Below are 26,653 nucleotides of genomic sequence, written 5' to 3'. Positions count from 1 at the left end.
AAAAAAAACTTCTCACACATACATGGGTAGGGTTTGGCTGAAAGTCACATTGCATTTTGTTTGTTTGTTTGTTTGTTTGTTTGTTTGTTTGTTTGTTTTTGTCTTAGGAAACACGAATCAATGGAAAAAATGGACAGGACACAGGAATACAAAGAACTTCAGGAGCACTGCAGGTGTACAGAGTCAACACAGTCACAGTCCCTTGTACTCCAAATGCTGATAGAACGTCTACTCAATGCCATGACTTACACAATTGGAAGAGTAACATAGTAGACGAATGGGATGTTGACTATGACGAGGACTGGTAGAACCTTCGCAACATCTTGCTTCATCTGTCATGGAGAAAGAGTGCCGAAGACCATTCATATGAAAACAAACAAAAAACACATTCACTTAAATAAATGAAAAGTTCATATTCAAAATGAAAAACAGTTCTATCTTATGTAGCTAAGGTATACACAACAACTATAAAATACACCAGGGCCCGGTTTTACAAGGAGTTAAAACTTGAAGTGAAGTCCTTATATGTGACTGCTTTCCCTGCCTGTTTGTCATTTTGCCTCTGACGAAGATCCTGCTAGGATCGAAAGCTCAGGCCCCTTTTGACTCCATTTTACTCCATTGGCTCGCCACTATTGGATAAGCAGTTTTCAGCAGCTTTGTTTTGCTACACAGAGTTAAAATTTGACACAAAAACTTGACACAAAGTTTAATGCATTTGGGTGAACCCAAAATATGCTATCTCTATCTAATATTGTAATATTGTACCAAAAGGCCATTCAAGGTCATTATGAAGCCATACAGCTGGCACACTTTGTTGATGTTCTTTACCTATTCATGAATGAAGCTGTCCATCACGGAAACAGTGACTTAGAATTATTTCTTTTCTTTCATGGGTTACTTTAACATACCTGCAGCTTCTTGTACAGGTCCTCCCAACTGAGATCTTCCAGAGAAAACTCTTTGTTTTTTAATCTCTTGTTCAGTGAGTAGACATAACGGAAGTCTTGCATGAAGCTTGTAGCACCTTTGGAGGATAAACACAATGCAGTTAATTCATAGTAGCAAAGTACGCATGCAATAGTTTTTGGGATAAAATCAGATCGTAAAATCCTAATGTGGCAACAGGGAATACTTGTTCTAAAATGTCAATCCTACATCATTCTGCCTCCAAGCTTTGAAAAAAAAAAGATGTGAAACATTAATTGTTGGCTTATCTCATTTCAATCGCTCATTGACTGATTTTATATTCGAGTTGTCCATATCAAAAGATGCAATGGTAAAAATATTGCTCTGCAACAAGCTTATGAACAGTGACACAAAAGATAAGTTGTCACATCAATCTATAATGAGCCCGCTTGTATTCAAAATTTGCTGATAATATGATTTTGTACAGGAGGGCCAGTCCATTAACATTCGCCTATTCCAGCTCCAGAATCTCTGGTAGTTTGTGAATATTGGTGAAAAGAGAAAAGATACCAGTAAAAATTGATCCCTCAATGCAGACAGGACTATGGAGCTCAACCAAAAAAGGAAAACAATACTGGCAACAAAAACACCCAAATTTTTTACCATAGTGGAATGCACTACTCACCATCAATGAAACGTTCATAGAAAACTCTGGCCTTTGGTGAGATCCGGTTTAGAAGCCAAATGGTGGCGTGGTGGGTCTTTATAGCTGCCCTCTTTAAGATTCCAGGCTTTGGTGATTTGTCTTTCCCCAGTGAAGTCACCGAGTCATCTGGTGTTTTAAACCTTCTGCATGATGTACTCAGCAGTCTTGATTGTGAAAGGAGTCTGATGATGAATGTTTACAAAAAGGATATAAAGTCTTGGAAGCCCAAAAGTTACTACATGTACCAATACCAATGCACAGCAAATAAACTGGTGAACATACAAAGGCTGCTGGAACATGTGCTGTATTTCATACAGATTTCATCCATTGCTGTATGCATGGTAAAAAGCATCTGCTGTGATTTTATATTGTAGACAATAAAGGGATTACGTACTTGCTACATCATCAGATTTCTAGCTTACCTCCCATGCAACTCTCTCTCTCTCTCTCTCTCTCTCTCTCTCTCTCTCTCTCTCTCTCTTCCTCGCCTGTTTTACGAGACCACAAAAAAAAAAAAATGGGGGGGGGGGGGGGGGGGGGGGGGGGGGAGAAAATGAAAAACACCGCAGTGGAAGATGACGGAGAGGGTGTTCCCCTCCCACAGTAAGAAGCTTTACCATATTGAAGAGCCCTGTAAATTGTGCAATCTGGTGCATACAAAATATGTTATTTGGGCATATTCTGAATATAAAATGCATTGTATTTGTATTGTCTCAAATTCTGAGGGTTGAAAATCCCCCACTTTTGCGTATTTTTGTTGTGATTGTTCATTTGGTTTTTGTTTTTAAGGCTTACCACACTTTAATCTCATTTTTTTTCCTATGAATGCAGAATTTGCTTGACAATACTAATTGTTACTTTGCTTGACAATACCAGTTGTTACATTGGTAAGTTTAAACCAAGAATAGGATCTACATTCCCTGCATATAGAACCCCTAGTAACTAATTTGATAAGTATTTGTCACTAGCCCTGATTAATCATAGTAATAAATTACTAAGTATTGTGTAGATCGAGATTCCCATTTCCAGTGGCCCAGTGCAGAGCCAGTATCAAGTGAACTGACAATAAAATATGATGCATTTTTAAAAAAATAAACGTGTTGCCCAAAGAGGCCGTGGCCAAGTGCATCCTTGGTAGACCTAGAAATGCTATCTACTATCACTGAGCTGCCACTACTGTCTACTGGCCCTCGGGACTCTAGGTAGGCTCAGCCTCCTCAGTCATAATTTTACGCCTCAGCAGGCTCTCACTCTCATAGTCTCAGCTCAGCTCAGTCATCGAGATCTTTCAAGCAGAACTGGGCTGAAAGAAGTAAAAACAAAATTAAAACTAGACTTCTCTGCACCTGTACAGATGTGTGCCTGTTAGACCGTTGCCCTTTGGGCCTTTCACTTTCGTAGGGTATGGCTAACGTCAGAAGTAGGCCTAATTCTAGACCTATTCTTCTCGACAACAACCGTTATCAACCACATTGTTACAATACACTTCACAAATATTGGTAAGTGGGACCACACTGTTTGTTTGGATTTTAGGCCAATCTGCTCAAGTCAATCAGCGCTAAAGCACAAGTTCTAAACCCACTCACTGTCGAATTTGGAGTTTCTGATATCCTCCCCTTCTGGAAAGTATACATGATGTTGCTTTATATCGCACTGGATAACGATAACAGCCTTTAAACAAACGGTAAATCTGAGCAGAAGCAGTCCTGCAGGGCGCGGCCATGATGGATGTGAGTTTTGATTGCGATAGGGCGCCGCGAACGGCGAAAACAAGTTCAATGCGATGAGATTCGAGATTGGAAAAATACGTGTACTGGAGATAGTGGATGTAATAGGTACAAGTCTATAAGATAAGAATATTATTTTACCATAGTGGATAGACAGACAGATAGATAGATAGATAGATAGATAGATAGATAGATAGATAGATAGATAGATAGATAGATAGATAGATAGATAGATAGATAGATAGATAGATAGATAGATAGATAGATAGATAGATAGATGAATAGATAATCGGGAGATAGTAGGCGAGCTCGCCTAGTACCTCCTTGGACAAACGGAGGAAGAAACGAGCAAAGTGAAACATTTCCAAACAATCCAACAAAAATCCTATTTGCATTGTCAGTAACACAGCAATAGCAATCAAATTAACGATGATGATAATGACATAATAACAGTAATAATGATAATCTTGATATCGACACTTAAAAGAAGAAGTCAGTCGAACAATAAAAGTTGATTTTGGACAACATTGTGTAATCTTATATGTTAGGTATGGTATATTCTGTGAGTTATATGTATGATAAAGTATAATTTCCTCTTTCAAATGAGGTTGATAGAGTATGAAACTAATTAAGTAATATACAATATATTAATGACAATGTCAAATCAACCAAATACATGAGAGCTGTGTGAAATTTTGACACTTTGAAATTTAACATGCACTATCGGCGCTATCGAACAAACTATGTCACATAATCTAGATTTTAACATCAGGACCTCACAAGTCTTCCGCAAGTTTACACACACTATTCATTTTTTTTTAAATCAATTCAACAAGAACAAGTCAATTGCCTTATATCACCAGTTATGTACGCCAGTGCACAAATTTGTAATGTTTTATTTAATAAAATGACCGTTAACAGGGAGAATAACAGCTACTGAGGTATTAATGAAATAATTTTCATTATCATTTCATCATTACTTTTATGGCACAAACCTTAATGAGGAGCATGAACTAATCTTCGTAAATTACAGGGTCTCATATCGGCGCAAAATTAAAAGTGTGCGTGAACATAGGGATTGATGTGCCGTGGGCGTGACCAAATTGCTGTTCCAAACTATAAGGTATCAAACTGCAGATGGCGCCCCATTCCTCGTCTTTTTTTTTTTTTTTTTTGGTCTTTTTTTAATTCCATGAGCATGTCAACAATGTTAACACGGGACTAATACAGCTGCAGTAATTCAGTTGAATACAAACAAACGAAGTGGAAAACCCTACTAGAAAGTAGAATTGGATTTTCATGGCGAGAACTTCTCATGTTCTCTCTGAAGAGAGTTTATTGCACTTCTGTCTGTCTGTCAGTCTTTGTTGTTGTTGTTGTTGTTGTTGTTGTTGTTGTTGTTGTTGCTGTTGTTGTTGTAAATAAGATGTGATGTTGGCCTTTGCTCATATATATTTGAACTTAGGTATATTTCCCACTTTTTGGTTACCATTTAGGATCAACAATAATGCAAATGTGTACTGCTCTCTGTCTGTTTGTTTGTTTGTCTGTTTGTCTGTCTTTTTGTTTCTCTCTCCCTTTTTCAGTTTATCTCTTTCTCTTGTTTTACTTACAAAATAAAAATAACAGGCCTGTAGTTGGTCTTGTTTGATCTCGATCTTATAAAGGACGTACTAGTAGTATCTCCTCATAAAGATTTCTTCTTTTTTTTCAGAAAAAACAATGTCTTGGTTATGTGATTGTGATGGAATTCCCACTACTGGTCCTCGAACTGGCGCGAGTATATCTAGCGTATTTTAAATAACGTTTCCCTAAGGGATAGGAAAACAGGTTGTCAGGGGTATATATTTCTTTCAAATACTTCTTTCAAATCGGTAGAATAAAGACCCGTATGTGTAAATCTTATTCATTTGTGTGTTTGTGTGGGGGGATACTTCTCATCTCCGTTATACCTTTAAAATTTAATATAATCATCTTTTCTTGACTTTCTAGATTATTCAAGATGATGACTATCTTATCAAATATTTCTGTATAATTTCTAAAAAGTTAGTATATCCTATGTCCTGTACCATGAAAATGTCTGGCCTCTCCATAGAAGACGAGCATCACACAGGTTCATAGTTTTCATATAGTCTGCTTCCTCCATTCAGACCCTACTAATTTGCGCAAATCTTTCGCCTTATCGTCACTACCATGTTTCAAGATAGGTAAATCTTTCAAGCAGGGAAAAAATCCGCGACAATGTTGGCCATTTATTGTGTTCTTCCTCTTTATCGTTGATTTCGTTTTGACAAAACAGTATACCAAGTAGGACCGTATACAATCAAGCGATTGACTGAAATTGGTATCGCTCTGTGCAATACTGTGTTTGGTGTTTACCATAGGGTCACAATATTGCATTCATGGAAGTAATTTTGCTATCTGAGGGCTATCTTTTGACGAGAACGTCGCAGGCGATACTCAGTATTTGAGAATTCTTCATGCCCGCGCGGCAGATCGGAGCATCAATACCACGACAATTTTGATCGTGAGCAAATTGCTTTTTTTTTTCTGCCGTACCAACGCAGCTTCGCGGACAGTCATAAAACTGGGGCTGTAATTGTCTTTTGAGAGCATTTGCTCAAGAGACGTGATAAAACTGGGGAGAGAGAAAGAGTCGTGAATGATTGTACTTTTTTACGATCGTGGTTTTCAGAGCTAGAAAAAATTGTATTCAGCGTTGAAGAGGAAGCGTTTTATTGGGTTGCACGGGAGAGCATCGTAAAGACGCTTCAGCAACGCGCGTGAGAAAATAGTCTGACAAACAAGCCGTTCTTATCTCGATCGTCTTGCTACTAATATGGCATTTTCTCTAAAGGGAGAGGAAGGTGAGGTAACGTTTCACATGATCTGTTGAGCTCTCCCAAAAATGATTTTGGCACTGCTGCCAGCATATATCAGTATCGCTAGCATCAGTAGTCCCTTCAATATTTGCTGATTTTATCTACATGAGGATTAGAATTGTAGCCTAACGTTCACTCTGAAAGGTTCGACGCGCACCGCTGAAAAATCTCAATAGGTGCTCTCTCTACTGTGGATGGGAGGGACGTGAGTGGAGAGCTCCACGTTCGCCACTTGCTCTAAAAGCCCCGAGGCTCGCCGCTCGAGTACGTGCTAAGCTCCCGGTGAGTTGTTTCCACTTTACGCTGGGGCATGATACCTGCGAAAACCCATTGTGCGTCCTGACTCGTTTATCGTGGGGATTTGTTCGTTTGCCTTTGTCAACAACTCAACTTTGTTTTCTATTGTGAGAGGCGGCGAATCCCGAAAAGAGCATTCGTCATATTTGAGGAATTTAACTCGCCTATCATAATACACCACCTGGACGGGGTGATATATGTTCGTTTCCGCTCCAGTCTGGGCTTGTGATTGGAACTTGGATTATTTTAGAATATAACAGCGAATCGTTTGCTCCGACCGAGATCAGCAACTTTTCCTTGATAGGAATTTTACAGTGCTGAATTATTATCTGCTTGACTCGAAAGCCTTACTGAAACAGTGACAAGATCTGAGGTGGGAGAATATTCGTTTCCTGCTCTCACCCTTGGTTTCTTTTAACTTACACCCAAGAGGGATCCATCAGACTTCAGAGAGTTTGATCCTCGACCACTGGAATTGACTGAGGTGTGGAGAAGATGGAATGTATTTTATGGAGACAGATTCTGCTGGTTGCCATGGCGATTTTCTCAAGAATAGGAGGTCTTTCTGCCAACAACATGACGGTAAGGACACCCTGGAATTTTGGGACACCCCCCCCCCCCCCATCCAATCAATGTTTGTTTGTCGAAAGCTCTTGTGGTAGTTGGGGTGCAAACGTTACAGTTATATGAGTAACACATTACGTCAAACATGTATTGAATTTGGTTATCGCAACGGGTTCTCTTAAAAAAAAATACTTGAAACTTTATAGTATATGTTGCCCTATCCCGGGCCGTAACACCTTACGCATATCACCATGACGATACACGCGCATCTTTTCAAGGAGTTAACTCAAGAAAAGAATTATACTGCCCAACATACAGAGCGGTACACTAGCCATCAAAATAAATGGGTATATCAATGTAAGAAGCAGCTGACTCGTATAAGTACACTATGTTAATATGAAGTGTAAATACAGTGTAATTTTAAGTTGAAGTTACAAGAAATATTGTAAAGGTTTGGTATAAACGCAGAGCCGCCAATGGAGTAGACAATGTTAATATGTGAACTTTTCGTCAACCTGCAAGTACACTACAGGTATGTGTTCCCGTCACGTTGTAAACCAGCGTATAAACTGAATAAATAGGGTTATGAGATAAACGTATACAGCAACCAGTACAGTTCAAGTGTGCATTCAGTCGATCAAGTATCGCTTTTGAATTGGACGCGACTCCCTCTCTTTGTTATTACCATTATATTTATTGATAAGAAAGCTGAAGCTCTCACGGCAAAAGGGTGATATTCATACAAATTAACGTGTAATCACCTACACAATGATTAAGACGATTATCCATCAAAAAAAAAAGGAGATACCCGGACCATATTTCCCTGACTGCGGTAGAAGTCATAAGCCAAGTGAACATTCTGGTAATTGGTATTCTAAACTTTAATTTCATCTTTAGTCCGTAAAGTCCACCATCAACTGCAACAGTCCCATCACTCCCAACACCACCCCCCCCCCCCCCTCCCGTGAAACGTAAGTTATTTGATCCACGAGCAATGTCGCATTTAATCACCGGTGGTATTGGCAGCTCGAAACCCAACTGCATGGCTGGTAAATAGGCCTACTCCAAGGAGTTGAACATCAAGTATGCATACATGGGCTTGAGCAAGTATAATCTCTATCTCGACATGTTCTGAAAACGTTTATGTCATGGATTCTGTAGCCTTGTTACTGGATATGGATATCATCTATATGATACAGACATGGTTTAGGTCCAATTGCTGTCAGTGCACCGACTTATGAATGTACTATCTTTGTTAATGACAACAAACACTGCAAAAGTGACAGAATTAACGAGTTGTACCTCATGATTCAATTTTGATAATTTTATTCATTTTTCCCTTACGGACTTCTGAAGCACAGCGACGGTACATAGTCCCGGTGTTCGTGATAGTCAAAAAACGTTGCCGCTGGTGCTGTTGATTTTATATCTAGTTGATGGGGACTACATCCCTTCCTATTCCAGCAAAGTGCGGCATCATCACTGTAATTGTCATCCTAATCCACATCTCCTTACCAGCATGCTTACTGCGCATGGAGTTTCCTCCTCCTCTTCCTACTACTAAACTCCTCCTCCTCCTCCTTACTCCTCCTCCTCCTCCTCCTTCTTCTTCTTCTTCTCATTCTTCTTTTCTTCTTCTTCTTCCTTCTCCTCCTCCCCTCCTCCTCCCTATCATTCTCCTGGTGGTCCTCATCTTTATCCTTTTAATCCACGTAATTCTTCTTCATCTTCTTCTTCCTCCTCCTGTTTTGCTCCCAATTTTATTCTCTTGTTACACTTGGTGTTCTCTTCGTGCTTCTCCTTCACGCCCTCCTTCCCACTCTCCGATTCTCCAAATTCTCTCTATTTCTTCATCATCATCATCATCATCATCATCTTCTTCTTCTTCTTCTTCTTCTTCATCATCTTCTTCCTCCTCCTCCTCCTCCTTCCTGTCATTCTCGTGGTGGTCCTCACCTTTATCATTCTCTTTAATCCACGTGTTTCTTCTCCTTTTGCTGCTGGTTCTCTTGTTGCTCTTGGTGTTCCATTCGTGCTTCTCTGTGGCGTCCTCATTCCCACCCTCCGATTCTCCAAATTCTCTTTAGTTCTTCTTCTTCTCCTGGTCCTCCTCCTCAATCTCCTCCTCCACAATCTGTCTATCCATCCTCCACCTCCTTTCCCTTCTCCCTGACATCCTGTCACTTTTTCTCGATTTGCCTTCTTCGCACCGACCATCGTGATCATCATCATCATCCTCATCATCCTCATCATCCTCCTCCTCCTCATCATCATCATCCTCGCATATGTTGCTACTAGGAAGGATAGAGATCCGAGTGCGCTCAAGTGAGATAGACAGTCAACTAAGCGTGTCATTCGTTTGGCTTTGAGTTTTGCCGGTAATTATACGAGTCGTCACTATCTGCCAAATGCAATGGGTTCAAATTTGTCATTTACGCGACTTCGGTGTAAACGTCTTGTCTTGTGTAATCAGACTTTTATATAGGGAAACATATTCATCCGTATGTACCTGATATACTTCCCGGAACAACACTGGCATATTTTCTTTTACCCCCTTATACCATTTTAGTATTAACGTCTGGTATATTTTGATGAGCGAAGTTTTCTCATAATCCCATCGTGTCAACGGCGGGAATGAAAGGGGGCGGCTATAGTTAGGATAAGCCTTCCGAGATAAGCTCGTACTGAGGTTTACTGTACCAATACTGTCTCTTAATTACCACAGACGATGCCGAAATCGTGTTTTAGATGAAAATGATATTGGACTAAAAACACTCCCTTATTGCTTCGAGCAAGCAGACGAGATGCGATATGGGGCATCGCGGGAGTGCACTGGACTCGCGAATTCGCTTTGAGTACGCCGCGCACTTTCATTATGGAAAGTAAACTGAGGCTTGACATGCTTTTTATCTCCCCTCTCGCCCTTCTCAAAACCTATGTTCCTCTCTCCCTTCATCTCTCCCTCTCTCTCTCTCTCTCTCTCTCTCTCTCTCTCTCTCTGTCACCGATCCCCACCCCTATGTCGTGGGGCATCATATAGCAGTTTCATTACTAGATGTAAAGTAATATTCCCCTAACATAGATATTCTATGTTTATGTCATGGAGATTGCCGTCCAAGTTAAATCGTTTGTTATCATGTTTTGTTTTCATTTTCGGTTGCATTTTTAAACTGGACATGTAGGTCATATCTCATACTTTCGCACATATTCCAAGCCATCCAAAATGCCCCCTTTTTAATCGACTGAACTTGACTTTGTTATTTTCTGGATTTTCATTTCGACAAGACATACTTATGATTACGTATTTACGTATATATAAGTGAGCAAATTTCCATAATTTTTTTTTCAAAAACTTCGAGCCTGAGATATGAAATGTTTGAATCATTATTCACTCTTCCTCCTAAAGTCGATGTGAAAACTATTGAAATGCGATCAAAAGCATCAAACAAAAAACTGTACTCATTCGTATAATGTTTCGTTATTGCATAGCTTGTAGGTTATTAGGCTGCCTGAACAAACGATGAACAAGTTACAAATGTATCCGTTTGTCACGCTTTTTTTTTCCTTTCAGATATTAAGTTACATAGACATTTGAATCTGTTCTTGGTTTTTATGCCTTGCGTCACAGAAAAAAAAGATAAATATAAACGGAAAGAGGCAATTAACGAATGCGTTTCATTACTGAAGACTTAGAAGTCTTTCCCCGTCACTAGTATCTTGTTGAGGACGTGTTTTTTTTCTTTCTTGAATGCAAATGATTGAATTCAAATGACACGACTCTCTGTCGGTATTTGAGGAGAGGAGAATTGTCAGATTGTCTTGCGGGGCTCTTTAGAGATTAGCGGGTACACCTGCTCCACCGGAACGGCTTTCAACTCCTTCACACGTAGACTGAAGCTACACGACTTTTGGGGTGACCGAGTCCGCACCGCTGGCGCGAACGCTTTAACACCTTTTTTTGAAACTTCGACTGTGCGGAATATGATGAGTGACTTGAGTCACGTCACTGTTCGTAAATTCCGTCTTAAGTGAATGTTTAAGTGAAGAATGAAACATCCGAAACAGCTTTCAGGACGCATTCAAGTGATGCCTTATTTCTAATTGATGAATGCATATAAACACAGCAACAAAACCATGCACTTTATGTCGGGGTCAGTTTTGTGGACGTTGCTATGGTAACTAAATAGTGAAGAGAACTTTATGAAGTTAAACCATTCCTCCCACAGGTGCGATGGACGTCGTTATTTTAGCGATGTTTCTCGTTTTGCACCAGCAAGATGGTAATACCATATAAAATGAAAGAGGAAAAATAGGTCTGAAGTATCAGGTATTGTAGTGCACGCAAAAGTGGAACATGCGAATAGAAAGCAAACATAATTAAAGGTAACATTATAAAAGAAAGGCAAGAGTGGTACACATGGAGATCCTCTTCCTTGATTATGACCTCAAGAAGTAGAGCTAAATGATACGAGAATCAGAAGAAAAGCTGAATTAAAGACATTATTTACCATTTGCAGGTGAAACAAAAACTGAGCTTTTGTGCTTCAAAATAGTTCTAAAATGTTATTTAGAGATAGAAACAACCTATATAAAAATGTAAATCAGTATAATCAATGTTAAGTATTGTTGAATATACAAAATGTGAACAATAGCTGTAATAAAACTGTTTCTACGCGGAACATAGAATAAACCGTCTACAGTTATGGTTTATTGAGAAAAATAATGATATCTCCCTATATTTTAGGCTTTTTGCAAAACTTTTATATGGTAGGATGTTTTGTGATACAATTACTGATTTACGCATGCGCAAAAAAAAAGTGATTACTCGAGCATTTTTTAAATCACTCTCCCAAATGAAAAAAAAAAAAAAAAAACCGACAGAAAGAGGGAGGAGAGATGAAATTAGGGAACAGGAATGCATAGCAGAATAGACTGGGGTCGTAAAAACGCGTGACCATTCGTACTTGTGTAGTGTCACTTCATCCGTAACGGTCTCGGACTTCAGTACAAGGTGAATGGCCGAGTGCCTATTATTTTGTTGTTGTTGATGTCGTGTTTTTCAAACACACGGACGGCTTGTACACCACAATGACTTTGCAAGCAGTGATACGTCCAAGCTCAATGAAGCGATCAGGCCTATCTCTTTCTCATGGGTGTTGACCACCCCCCCCCCCCCCCCGATCGATTAGCTTGGACCCTCTCAGATCCTCTCTCCTATTCAAACCGAGGTGGTTAACCTCCTTAGAACCACCTAACAAAAAGGCCGTAGACACCGCGAACACACACGTTTGCAAATAGTAGTGCTAGAGTTAACTGCTACGAATGCCATATTCGTATGAGCTCTCGTTGTGTAACAGAAATGTGTCTGCGTGTATGATTGTATGTGCGTGTATGTATGTATGTATGTATGTATGTGTGTATGTATGTACATGTATGTTGTTATAGGTATGTTTGTATCTATATGTGTGTATAATGTATTCATGCATGTGTGTGTTCGTGTGATTGTGTATGGGTGTGGACGGAGTTAAGTGAGGGGCTGCGGCAGACGTGTGTCTTGTGTCAAAATGTAAGCACATCTGACTAGGATAACACTGATATACACATAGGACTACCGCTACCAAAGTAGCATACATGAAAAAAAGAAGAAGATCAGAGCAGAATCTGATCCAAGGTGTTTCGTCGTCTTCAGAAGAAGTGAAGATGTTGCAATGTAGTGTACTCGATGAATATTGCTGGGCTCCTCTCTCTCACAGTCTATCTGTATATCTTTCTTACTTTAACTCGCTCCGGAAAAAAAACAAACAATCTAAAAACTTTGATAGTGCGTCAGTGTGGGAGTCGCCGGCGGTCTTGACCGAACATTCACACTAGAGTGTTAACCCTCTGGGTACCAAATCAATTTTCTTTTCCATGGGTGCATGTGTGTAAAATATGTGCAAATTTGACTCGTTGGCAGAGAAAGAGTTAAATTTCACCTCGCAATCATCAGAGGGACATATTGTGAGTGAAGCTAGGGTTATTTTTCTTTTCTTTTTTTCTTTTTTTGCCCTGGGTAAGACGTCGTAATTGGCTGACATCATTTTGAGACTGCAATGGAATATTCTGTCCTCTAACTTTCCGATTTGGCAACATTCTGCTCCAGCTTATTTTGATGACTGCCTCTAAAATTAGTTCTCTTGGAGCGAGGGAAACTCTCCCATGTTATAAATGTTGATGTTATGAATGTTTGGAGCAAGTCTAAGAGCACATGGGTGTATTTTTCCATGTAAGTCAAACTGATACAAACACCTGCAATAGGTGACCATGGTGTGAATCGACAGACTTGAAGTTTTGACTGTGTAATAGATCGGTATAATTATGGTAATACCAACGTCAGTTACTCCAGGCTACTACAGACTAATTAATCTGGATTTATTAGATTTCTCAATTCTTCTCGAAAAGCCATCCCCTCATAGAAGTTACAAAGACAAACACATTCATACACTCACAAATGATTACTTTATCCGTTTTCTTGATCATCGTATACATATTCATTGTTTATGAATGAACAAGATGTATACAACATGATATATTTACATAATGATCTTCATCTACGTCTGTACATTATACTTAGTGTATATATTATGCTTAGGATATAAGTGCCTATGGTGAATATATGCTTATATCATTCGGCTTCTCAAGAGAGAGAGAGAGAGAGAGAGAGAGAGAGAGAGAGAGGGAGGGAGAGAGGGAGAGAGACTAAGCGACTAAAAGAAAATAAATGTATTTATATTCATATTTGCGTTGATAGTGAGAAACCAAGCTCTCACACGTCAGTTTGATTTTATTGTACAACATGCACTTCACCACTAACATTTTCGTTGTAAAATAGTCTGTTTAGTTTAAAGGGTAATTTGGATTTATAATCATAACAACGTGAAAATTGAAAATTCATGGCTCTGTATATCAAGACTTGTTGATTCGCAGACACAGACACACTACATACGCACACACACGCACACACACATACACACACACACGAACGCTTAAGCACAAACACATATAGAAACACGCAGACGGGCACACCTTTGACAAGATATAATGTCCTGAATTGGTTGCCATAGAGATAGTGAAAATGGCTGTCCTTGGTGGCGTTGGCTTTTGTCAGAAAGCCAGGAAAAGTCGAATTGTGTCAAACAATGGACTGATAACTCCAATCTTCGATGCTAAGCAAGGATCTAAATCTCTCCTGGCGCTTGGTCGCATCCCTTTTCATCCCGTGTCCTTGTTTGTTTTGTTTCGGCGTGGTGTTTTCCCTCTTTTTTTTCATGCCGTGTTTCGACCAACTACTGTAGTATGTTTCTCGACTCAACATTACCTGAATGATTATTCGGTATGAAATTGGGCTAATGATGCGCGCTTGATGAACTGTGATTAGCAGAATCAGCTAGTGCGGGCCATCGAGTGACGCAGAGCGAGCCCGTTGCTCGGGAGACTTCCCCGGGGTCGAATTAGCGGCAATGATCATAGGGGGAGCCAGCCCTTCCCATTTCTGTTTTCTGTTCTTTACTCCCCCCCCCCCCCCCCCTCCAGGCATCTAGAGTCTGATTCCCCTGTTTCACTCTTCCATCCTCCGTCGACTAGGTAATTTCTCCAGAGAGGAATCGAAAACAATTCCTTTGAACTAGAGAGGGATTATCGTTTCTCCTTTTGTATATACGGTCAATATTTTTTTTCTCTTTATTAATTTTGTTGGTTTGTTTTGTTTTGCTTGCTGTATATGTTATGCTGAGATGAGTTTCTGGGTTACATGAATTGTGCAAATCCATATCATTGATGCAGCTCATTGCATTCTTTCTTAGAAATACATGTAGTTAAATCTCATTGCCCATCTCGATATATGCAAATGTTCGTATGTATGATTGTGTGTATGTGTTTTTTTTTTTTTGGGCGGGGGGGGGGGGTGGGGTACGTGCAACACGGATGGTAAAAGCCGGAATCCTCGCATAGTTCAGTAACAAAAGAGTAATGAGAACCTTCATTTGGTTTAATCAATGATGCATCGTGAGAAACATCGGCAGGATACTGGTCCTTGATATCTCGTCTAAGGGTGCTCCCTCCCGACCAGATTCGAACCGTGGATTTCCGATCAAAGAGTCCAAGGACTTGTCCGCTCTGCCACAGATTCTGTCGATTCTGATTTTTTTTTAACTCTCGATTATCCTCGCATGTCATTTGATTCTTTTCATTAGGGTAACTTTATACACCTTGGTTTATATGCGAAAAGGCGTAAGTACAGTTTGCGATGGAAATGTGTTAATCATAAGAGACCTTTCTCACAGCAGTCAATCATCACGCATGTTTATGCCTGTGTATATATGACGTACTTGAGCGTTTATATATTGGCGAGTGTTCTAATGTTCCTTTCTTTGCGTATAATAATTTTTTCTGTTGTAATCTTTGGATGAATGCAATTCTCGTGATTGTGTAAGCATTTTGCCTAACTGGAAACTACGACTTAGTACTCCTTTGGACTTTCCACGTGCATCTGATAACGACAGTACTGCAAACTAAACAAGAGCAGGAGAGATTGTCCGTTCTTTCATTTGAATTCAATTTTGTTATTGATGTGCGGAATTATTCGTTTTTGGCCAAAATGACAATCAAATTTAGAAATGTAGCTGAAATTGTGAAAGGAAACCGAAAACCTGAAGCCGTAAACCAGATATCAGACGGTCGTAGAATAAACGTGAACTTGAATGTTCAATCGGTTCCCTGTGCCGAATATCTACTCTGTGTGGGTTTTTTTTTTTATACTTGTGTGTGTGTTTGTCAGACGGCACCGAGAGTAGAGATAAATTGAAAAAGCTAAGATAAGCATGATAAAATCTGGGAGGAAATTATTCCCTTGGAGCGGGCATCTCACGTGCCTTTTCGACTTAATAATATCGGCAGACTTCAGACGGGGAGCCGGGATGAGGGTAGAGGGGGAAAAACCGTTATTACGGTCTGAAAATGGAAAACAATAAACAATAAATTGATGACTAATCGTGCGCGCTACGTTGTCTGCCGCTGCACTTTCGGCTACCTTCTCCCTCTCTCCGCTCAAAGTCCCCGCCATGATTTGTTGTTGTTTTTTTATGTTTCTTTCATTTTTTTTTCTCCTGTAGGTCGAGCTTTCAGTTCGTTTGACACATAATTTTAAAAGATTGAAGACTAATTAGAAATCGTTTAATGACTCAGAATGGCCTAAAAAAAAAACGGGCTTTTTTATACCTCCTCACAATAATGTTGCCAGAAACGTAACTGTCCTTTATCCGCCCCTCCCCCCCCCCCCCTTACCTCTGAATGCGCCCCCTGAATGCGACTCGGCCTCGGCAGAATAGACTGCCCAATCAAGAGATTGAGAAATAACCGATCAAATTGTCTTCTCATTATGCGTTGCCTAGCAACAGAGCCCGCGCCACGCGTGTTGCATACTTAAATTCCGAGGCCTATCATCGGACACGGCTGTATCTACGCCCAAGGAGCTTTGAAGCTCCTTCCTTCCTCCGCCGGACTAGAGAGTGTGACTGCGCGCAGACTGTCGGACACGGTCAAATAGTTCCGGCCTATACCATGACTTAAGTAACTATTTCATTCTGGAACTCATGAAATATGCATACATTGTTCGGCTGCTTTTCCTCAATTTCATGAAATACAAATTCATCTAACAGTTATATCCTTTCCGTCATATTATATTAATGTGATGTATGTAGAGGCTGAACACGGTTATGTGCAATCCTGTGGGAAAACGAAGGCCTCACAAGCCCAGTCAATTTTGTGATTGTGAGAAGCAGTCTTACTATATTTTCATCAATTCGTGGACATGTTTATGTGTTAAGGAATGTATACACCCAAGCATATATATATATATATATATATATATATATATATATATATGTATATTATGGGGGGAGGGTGATTTTGTTGTAATTTCCTGTCCTATTTCAGTTTATCTGATTGTTGTTAATTGAATATTTTAAACCTTATGTCTTTCATTGTCAAATTATACTTTTTACTGCTACTATGCAAAAAAAAAAAAAAATGATACAGAGAAAATTATTCGTTTTATTGAGACCGAATTATGTAATTTTGTTATTTTACAGTAAGACCGGGTTGTTACTGTCCTAGGGATTATTTGAATTAAATCAAAAAAAAAAACTTTATTGAGAAAATTTTTGCTAAGTGTGTGTATATGTGTGCGGCAGAGAGAGAGAGAGGGAGAGAGTTAATCAGAAGGTTTTATCATGTGGTATGTCCGTATATGAGAGATAGAGAATGAGAAAGAGATAGAAAAATATAAAAAGAATGTGCATATGCCCGTGAAAAAGAGATGGAGAGATTAGAATGGAATGTACGTATGTGTATATATGCATGTGTATGTGTGTGTGTGCGCGTGAGAGAGAGAGAGAGAGCGGGAGAGAGATACGAAGGATATGATGTCACACTATATTCATCTACTCCCATGTCACGAATTTCGCCCGCTTAGAATGCGAGAAAGGCGGAGTAGAAGTCAAGTCCCTTGTTTGACTTGGATCTAATGATGCCCTAAATGTGGGACAGGCGTATTTGCGATAGTTAATAGCCCTCTGCAAGACTTTACACTCTTTTTTCACCTGAGGGTTATTCTGGGCTATAGTAAATTGCGCATACATAAAACCGCGACTGATGATGGAGTATTCCATAGCAGGTAGAGCAAGAGACGTATACCCTTAACAGCTCTTGCGCCACAGGTGTTATTTCTTATATTTTTCCTTTAAATGAAGAGGCGACACAAACTTTGTATACTCGAATCCGAGAGAAATGTCATCCAATAATTGAGAAGAAAGAGTATAGGATGGGGAAGAAGATGATGAGGATAGGTGTTAGTATGAGGAGAAGGAGGAGGGTGGAGGGAGGATGGAGAAGGGAACCATATGATCACATCACCAACGAAAGAAGGACCTTTAAGAATTACTCTCCTTGCATTATTCATGATTTGAACATCCAGTAGACGCATACCCTATATGCATACTGGTGCCAGATACTAGATGCCTTGACCCGAATTAATGAATGCCATTAAATTATCCCCTCCGCCCCTTCTACACATGACTTCAATGCCGTTTTCCATTTTAGGTGAGTCTATCCTCCTATACATAACCGACCTGTTGGTTAGTCTGCCGCGGATATTACTGAAGGCATTGTCGATCTAGCCCTCTCCAGGGGCTAAATTCTTATTTCCTTCTTCATTTTTGTTTTGGAAAAGAACAAGAAATATATAGATATGAATATAAACACAAATATATATGTGTGTGATTATTGTGTGTAAATAAATAAATATATATATATATATATATATATAGATATAATATATATAGTATTATATATATATAATATTATATATATATATATATATATATATATATATATATATATATATATATATATATATATTATATGCGTGTGAGTGTGTGTGTGTGTGTGTGTGTGTGTGTGTGTGTGTGTGTGTGATTCTTTTGTTCTAAGCAAAATGCAGTGTTTTCGTTGTGGGTTAAATGAGGTTTTACGCAATTGTTTTGTTTGTTTGATTGTCTTTTTTTTTGCTTTGTCACACAGCTGCGACCTTCTTTGATAATGTAATAATTTATAATCATAATGATTTAATAATGTCTGTTCAATGTTGTGCCTACGTTTTCGTTGCTCGACAGTCGACAAGCCATTGCAAGCCGTCTTTATGCTGATCTGGGAATTCTACCAGTGTCTACGTAACAATTACCCTCTGCACTTTACTGGTTCTGCATTCGATTCTTCATTTGTCCCTTTCCTTTATTCATTATTTTTAGGGTCCTGGTGTGAAACAATTTATGATGTTATTTATAAATGCAAAAAAACAAAACAACTAAACTAAACAAAAATCGCACATCTGTCTTTGAATTTGGCCTCCAACTCTTGAGTTGTAATGATGCTCCAGTGTGTTCCATTTTTTTTTCTTTCTCATCGACCCCTGAATCGCCAAATCATTTAGTGCGACAACGATATGATATTATCTATTGCGTCTTTTCATCCTCCACGTATTGCTTGTAGAGAATAGACTAGCAGGCTGGCCATTTCAGCTCAGGTAATAAATTGGTGGAAAAAAAGAGCAGCATTCTAATCTGAAGATCTTAACCTATTTATTTCCGCTTTGTTCCTCGATCTCTCCCTCTGTCTGTTTGTTAGTCATTCTTTCGGTGCGAACGAGCGCTCGTTGAGAATGGAAACAAAACAAAGTCAATGTCTCGACACGATTGCGCGTCCTGTTTTTTTTTTTCTTCCTTTCTTTTTTTCTTCCCCCCTCCCTCCTTTCCAGTCTTCCTGGCGATCAATGTCATTAATTGAGTCGTTTCTCCGTTTCACTTTGCCGCTGCACCAAAGGCACCGCGAGGTTTTAGCCGGCTTCACAGTGAGCACATCGCCTGATCTCCCCCACGGCCTTTCTTGTCTCCCTTGGAAACCAGACTCATCCTAGATAAAAGAAAAAAAAAAGAGGAGGAAAAGAAAATCGGCACCATACGAGAAAAAAAAAGAAAGGAAATCGGGTCGGAGGGAAAACGTTTGAAGGAATGAGCCAATAAAGAAATATCGGTTGTGCTTTTTGCACTGTTCAGTGGCACGATTGAAACCCCAACGATACAAAGAGAGAGAGGGGGAGAGAGAGAGAGAGGGGGGGGGGAACTATAAACAGTCAAATAAGGGTGAAGAGGTATATAGGGAGTGGTGTGAGTTTTTTGCAATAAACCGCGAGGAGATATAAAGAAGAGAGAGGTTGTATATTCCTGAATCGATGGTGATAGTTCCCAATGGCCTTTGGCGTACTTTTCAGTGTATAGCAAACATGAAAAAACAGGAGATGAAAGGCAAAGCGAGGAACAGAGAGGAGGGGAGGGGGGGGGGGGGGGCGAGCGAGGGGGGGGGGGCGAGGGGTGGTTTCTTCGGAGTACGTTTTCATTACCCCGAATGTTCCATGAGATAACTATGCACCAACGACACCACTGCGTTATATAGTATAAGCATTTATAGTAAACCGTACGATACATTGTCGCAATGATATCAAGGAGGTTATTATTTTTCGAAACTAGCCGCTAGAGTCGCTTTTATGATGTGTACTCAGCGACATAGCGGCACTCTAATCGTGAAAATCGGGAGGATTTTCTCTCGTGTTAGAATACCACGTTTAGTTTTTGTTTCGTATTTTTGTTTTCTTCACAAAAACGGAATGTTTCGGCCAATGGGTGTGCGTTAATTTCCTCCTTGAAAGGAATGAGACCGGCATTGTCCCCCTTGAAAACGCACGCACGCATTTTGGCAGCGGTGCAATTCCCACGCCGGCAAAAGAAGCTTACGAGATAAACTGCAATTCAGACTGTGGCTCGTGAAAAGAACACTATTTTTTCACAACCAAAGAGAACAACACGTCTGTCGAGTGTTTTTTGAAGCACACTAGCCAATTGTCTCATTTTATTGGCTTGTTTAGTGGGAGATTTTGCGGATTATCCGTTTTCGCGCTACCGACTCTCAATGAAGTACGCCTGATCGTGCTCACAATGGAATCGCTTTGCAGAGGCAATTTACCGCCACACCACGATGGACATGATACCTTAATCAGAGCTGTCAAGGCATAAATAAGTCCGTTAAGTCTAAAACTACACGACAGAATGGGTGCCATAGCATTACGAAAACATGCCAAACAAAATAAAATACAGCCGCAAGAAGAGGGAAACAGCGTGCACGTTCATGGCTAATGTATACATGCTTACTCTCTATAGTCTAGTAACGGAAAGAGAAATCAACCCAGCTCGCCTGCAAACATTAATAATTGACCACATTTCCCTGCATATGCCAAGGCATCTCCAATTCCTTCGTCATTAAGTTTTCCTTCTATAAACTGAAATGAATATGAACTACATATGGGTTCTTCTAAAAGACAGCGATGAAAAATTCGTATGATCAAAACGTTCGCCACAAACTAAATATAATCATTTGGAGATTACTGGATGAATTTTGATGTCGGCCAGATACATATCAAAATATCTTTGATATAAAGTTAATTCTCCATATTACTTGTCCTGATGCATTAGAATCGAAAAAATACTATTTACGAAATGAAGGCTTATTATAGGCATCAAAGCAATTAAGAGGAATCAATATCCGATAAATTTTGTTCTTACCATTCCCATGGCAACGACATTATCTCTGTAAAACGTGCAGTCAAGATGACAGCAATAACTGCTGACATACTCATTTATACTCACACTTTGTCAAATTGTATTGCATATAGATCTATATAGTTGTGTGCACGCACTGAGTCATATGGAAGACTAGGGCCCCATTTCGTAAAATATGTTTGGACAGCAACTCTTTCTGGAAAGTCAACTTCTTGTGACAACAGCCAGTCGGGAAGCATGATTCTTGCTGTTTATGTAATGAGTTTGATATGGAGATATAAACAAACAAACAAAAACCAAAACATGAAATTGCGTACGCATCTATTACCAATGAACTTATATTCATGGGGATCTGTCGCATGCATGCGTGTGCTTATACAGGCAGTGACATTTGATACCAATTTGTGGCTAGCGACTACATAATTGCCATTGCTAATAGCCATGCAATTTTGGAATGATTTTCCTTCAGTGGCCAAATCAGACAGGTGATCGAAGCTTGCAACCAGATTAGAAAATGACTCCTCATAGTAAGCATATTCAATCCAAGACGCTATATTTTCTTCGTTCTATTCAATCTTTTATGTCGGAGAGCCTATATCTTCCCTCATTTACGAAATGTTGTGATTTTTTGCATTTCTTTTTTTCCACCCCCCCCCCCTTCGTAAGCTACAGAGAAAATCGAGAAATACAGAGGTAAAAACTACTTCAGTGAGGTTGACTTATGGTGGTTGGCTCCGTTTCAAGAAAAACGAATAAATAAATGAATAAATAAATAAAAAAATGAATAAATGAAAACACGTGACTTATTAAAGCAAGATGGAGATGGAGAGGTTTGAAAAATAACTAAACAGTGATTTCCGACTAGGTTTGAATTTTAGAGGGAAAATACAAATAAGTATTTGAGATGTGCTCTTACGCATACACACGCGCACGCACACACACCTGCACACGACGACACACACACTTACGCACACGCACCCACACAGTCAAATATATCGTGATAACGAATTAGAATAAACATGCAACGTTTCGCACGCGATATTCAACATGGTTGCCGTAGAGTGAATGAAACTGGTGAGGAGAGGGAGAGAGAGAAAAAAAAAATCGCTCACCAATCTCGGATGTAAATTTGACTATCAAATAGAGGATTATTGTTAGCGGCGCCTTTTCGTTCAATCTGTATGTGTTCATGGCAAACTTTAGGGTGTGACTTTCAACAATACGTTTAAAAGCACAGCAAGTATCAAATGCGGTGCGGCAAGACGTCATATAAATTTTGAAGAGAGAGGAAAAACCCATAATTGACTGACTCGAATATTTCAAAAGTGCGATGTCGTATATGAACATTTTCATAAGACTTTTTAAGTCTGTGTGTTCCAGTTCTTCCACCAAGTACTTTGAAAGTTTTTGTTATGGGTTGAGAGTTTTATACACAACTAACTAAGGTCAGTCCGAGGCAGAACCTTCAACAAATTCTGCACCAGAACCATCACCACCACACCACTACCACACTACCACCAACAATAATGTAAGACAACAACACATCATAATTACAATCATCATTATTACCATCTTCTACACCACCAACACCGCCAACATTTTTTTTTTACCATCAATCATTGCCACCAACATCACCTCCACGACTGTCACCACAATGAACAACTGTTACCTCAAATCACAGACTCCACCGCTGTTGCCATCATCCCTATACTACAACCAATATCAACAAAACTACCTAAAAAATCGCTGCCACCATTAATGCCACCAGCAATATCGCCACTACCCAATCATCTTTGCCATCACAAGTACCGACACAACTCGTGACAATCATGATAATTTCATCACTTCTTACCTTACTAGCATCACCAGAACCAGCCCCCGCTCACGACATCACCACTGTAGTGACATCCGATCATTACCAGCACCATCCATAAAGACGACAGTAGGGCTCGTCTACTTCTGCCACTACTTTATCTACAATAAATACCACTTCTACCACAACTGCATCTGCAACCGATTGATAACAATAGAAACATTAACTCCTTCCTCAAAGCAAGTTTCAAATCGTGACTCAAAAAGGCGGACGGTGCGTAAGTTTGACATATTTAATCTCACAGCGATGGTTGCCTTTCGTATTCTTTGAGGACGAATGATTGAGAATAACATTAGCATTTTGTGAAACAGAGTTGTCAGTGGTAATGAAACAGTTAAACGAAGACGAACTAGCAGATGCACTCTTTGAAGAAAGGACCAGAAGAGTCGCCCCACAGGTAAAATTATTTCCATCATACCTGACATTAATTCAGAATGAGGTGCGTTTCCTCTCACGCTGTTCTTTGATGACTGCTGTAACTTGGACGTAGAAAGCAACCAGCAGTGCAATGCATATAAGCTTATCTTACATGTAGCGTAAGTTTTTTATGCGTTTGTCTGCATAGAGCTTGCGAATTTGCTTGAGCAATTTTTTAAGACTTTCTAACCTTTGCTGGAAACTTTTGAAAAAAAAAAAACCTCTTCTGCCGACGCCACTCAATATTTTTTTTCTCCGTGGTGAAACGTGACAAGACTGCTTCCAGTTATCCCCGAGGCGATCATTTATTACTTTTTAAACTAATCTGCACTCTGCTGGCAATGTATGTGTGCATGTGTGAGTGTGTGTATGTGTGTGTGTGTGCGTGTGTGTGTGTGTGTGTGTGTCCAACTTCCTGTCTCGTTTCGACCACGTAATTGTCCCATGAATAAACACGTCACGGAAAGAGTCAGACGTTCATATTCTCTATTTTATTCCTCCTTTCCTGGCGGAAAGCGATACGAATCCGACCCAAAGTCACGGACTTTCATGTAGCCCTAACTTCTGCCTTTCTCCAGGCTCCTAAGACCGCAAGTCGTAGGTAAACGATTTGTATTTTGATTTGGCACGAACTCGTACATGTCTGGACATCCATTCAGAATGAGAGTTAACTTTTGAAAAGGTGGTTAATATCCGCTGCTGACGGCCAGAGATTTGTCATACGACTTTAGCTATATCTTCCACATAGGTTGTAAGTTGACAGATTCCCAGAACAGGGAATGAAGCTCCATCGGACGTAATTACATGTGACATCCAGAATGTGGTTTAAATGAAAGAAAACTCCGTTGTTCGGTTTAATATGGTGCTTATCGTCGCAACATTCTTTACGCGCTAGACTCATTTCCCTCCCACCACGGAACACGCCTGACTCAAGCTTTGCGCTGACGATCGGCTGTGACGGCGGACGACGCGCCAGATTGGGCGAAAATTTCTCATCACATCGGCGTGGCACGTTTTTAATTTCGGCTCGTCCGCGAAGGAATGGCCGCATCACATCGGCGATGGTTATCTAGGGAATTAAATGCGAAGATTGATTGCGTGACATGTGGCGAGAAATGGGTCAGCCCTTCGTCCCATACGCCATCACCTTGCAAAATTTACGGCGAGCTCTTTGCTTGGATCTTTACCGCCGTCATGTGGCCAATATGCACTTTATTCTATCCTTGAGCAAGATATTGTATCTTCATGATGATTTAGCGAACGTTAAACTTTTAAGTAATGTTATATTTCATCGCATACACACGCACAGATGTCGTCGCTTGGACATTCTGGTAACAGCCATAACAATAAATAAGGAAAAAATACCTTTTCCATCGTCATATATATATAAACACAGATTATAAAATATTTACCTCAAAATCATCTTTGAATAAGAAGATAAAACTATGTACTGAAAAACACCGTCGAGACCTTTGGAAACATTTGATGTAATATCAACACAATCTATACCAATTGGAAAGCTGCGTTTTATTGATATGAACTTCTGTTCGTATCTTTGCAATCTGGACCACAGCTTGCACCTGTCTTTACGGCAGAAACTCCAAAATCAGTTTGTGGTCCTTGGTGGTTAAAACATTTGCTGACTACGTGACAATTTCGTGCAATATGCAGGCTGTCCAAGCATCTTCAACAAAATTACCTCATTAGATCTTCTCTTTGTCTTTGGCTTCAGTGGAAAAAGATAGGCCTATATGCACCGGCAAACTTGCTCGCTGCGAAATAAGCATCGATCGTACGCTGTTTCAGGAATCCAATTCCAGGAGCGGAGAAGATGGAGTTGTAGTTGGTGCTCTTAAATCCTTCACATTTACTTCTTATTGGCTATAGTCTGACGACGTGAATACCTCCGACGTTATTGCGTTCTCTGCGTTCCTGATCGGTCATTTTTCTCCATGATTCCGTTTCGCTCTCTCTTGTTGCTGCCCTAAAAGACATAGGGGAAAACCCTCTCTTTATTCTTATTGCTTGTCATGATATGATGGAGAATAGGAAATACAAGCCTTTAAAACCCGGCTTCGAGAAATAGATTGCGGCGCACGAAATTACCGTCGCTTTCATTATTATCAAATGATCATGATTACTTTTTGATCAAGGAAGATCTCCCGGGCCTTGGCCATCCGGCAAGGGAGGAAAAAAAGGACGAAGGGAAGCGCGCCCAAAGAGAGAAGTGACTCAGACACGGATATCAATCAACTCGTCCCGTCTCGATTCATTTGTGAAAGCTCGGCCCTGCGAAGGCACAATCCGTTCCTTTCAGTTATCACCGGGTTTTTCATAGCTCCCCTCCTGATCCGCTTCCTCCTCGTTCGTGTCTGGCGATCGTAGACGTCAAAACCAATTCGAACTGTGGTGAGTTTGTGGATTGATGCTAATCGAGATGATACGGCGTTTTCGCCGGGGATGGGTGGAGGGGTATGATGGTGAGGAAATGAAAAGGGGCAATTATCCCATTAGACATTAAAGAGAGCAACAGACTAGAACAACACATATATCTTGCTTTTATTTGTTGCGCTGGATATGGCTATGCGATGAAGAAAAGATGGATTGAGGAAATATTTGAATCATACTTCAAGGTCTTTATATTACGTAATTACGAGAGAGAGAGAGAGAGAGAGAAAACACAACGAAAACATTTACAGTCCTTTCTTTTTTCTTGTTGGAGAACATCCTTGTTTGTGTGTATCTAAAATAATTTGAGGTGTTTTAATCGATTGATTTTTCTTTTGGTGAGTTTTATAATTGTTCAGTATCATGTGCATTCATATTTTTGTTTTCGTTTGAAGAGATTCAAGGAGATCAACGTATGCAATGTTTTTGTCAAACTGCAAATGCCTCCTTTTATCATTCCCTTAATCGACGACCTCCTCGGAAAAAAAAAATATGACGACAATCAAAGAGGATGTATACGACGATGAACGAGGCTGGGACGGTGATCAGGCGGAAATACTGATCAATGAATAATGAGAGAAAATGCAGCAAATTTACGCAGTTGGAAATGAAAAAGAAAAAGAATT

At 39.9% G+C, this 26,653-nt stretch overlaps 1 protein-coding gene across 1 annotated transcript in view; it reads right to left on the bottom strand.

Moving 5' to 3' along the window:
* Positions 1-26,653, bottom strand: part of LOC139745193 (LETM1 domain-containing protein 1-like) — a 59,667-nt gene that overhangs the window by 5,995 nt on the left and 27,019 nt on the right. The window contains exons 2-4 of the mRNA XM_071655600.1: positions 1,595-1,797; positions 912-1,027; positions 250-332 (exon numbers count right to left, since the gene is read on the bottom strand). Coding sequence (XP_071511701.1) covers positions 250-332; positions 912-1,027; positions 1,595-1,797 — 402 coding nt within the window. The remainder of the gene's footprint in view (positions 1-249; positions 333-911; positions 1,028-1,594; positions 1,798-26,653) is intronic.

Source organism: Diadema antillarum, unplaced genomic scaffold, assembly GCF_040938485.1.
Source record: "Diadema antillarum isolate AM-2024a unplaced genomic scaffold, OU_Dant_1.0 seq00001239_RagTag, whole genome shotgun sequence".
Taxonomy (NCBI): domain Eukaryota; kingdom Metazoa; phylum Echinodermata; class Echinoidea; order Diadematoida; family Diadematidae; genus Diadema; species Diadema antillarum.
Note: the sequence above shows the minus strand (reverse complement) of the source record. Positions and strands in the feature narration are given on the sequence as shown.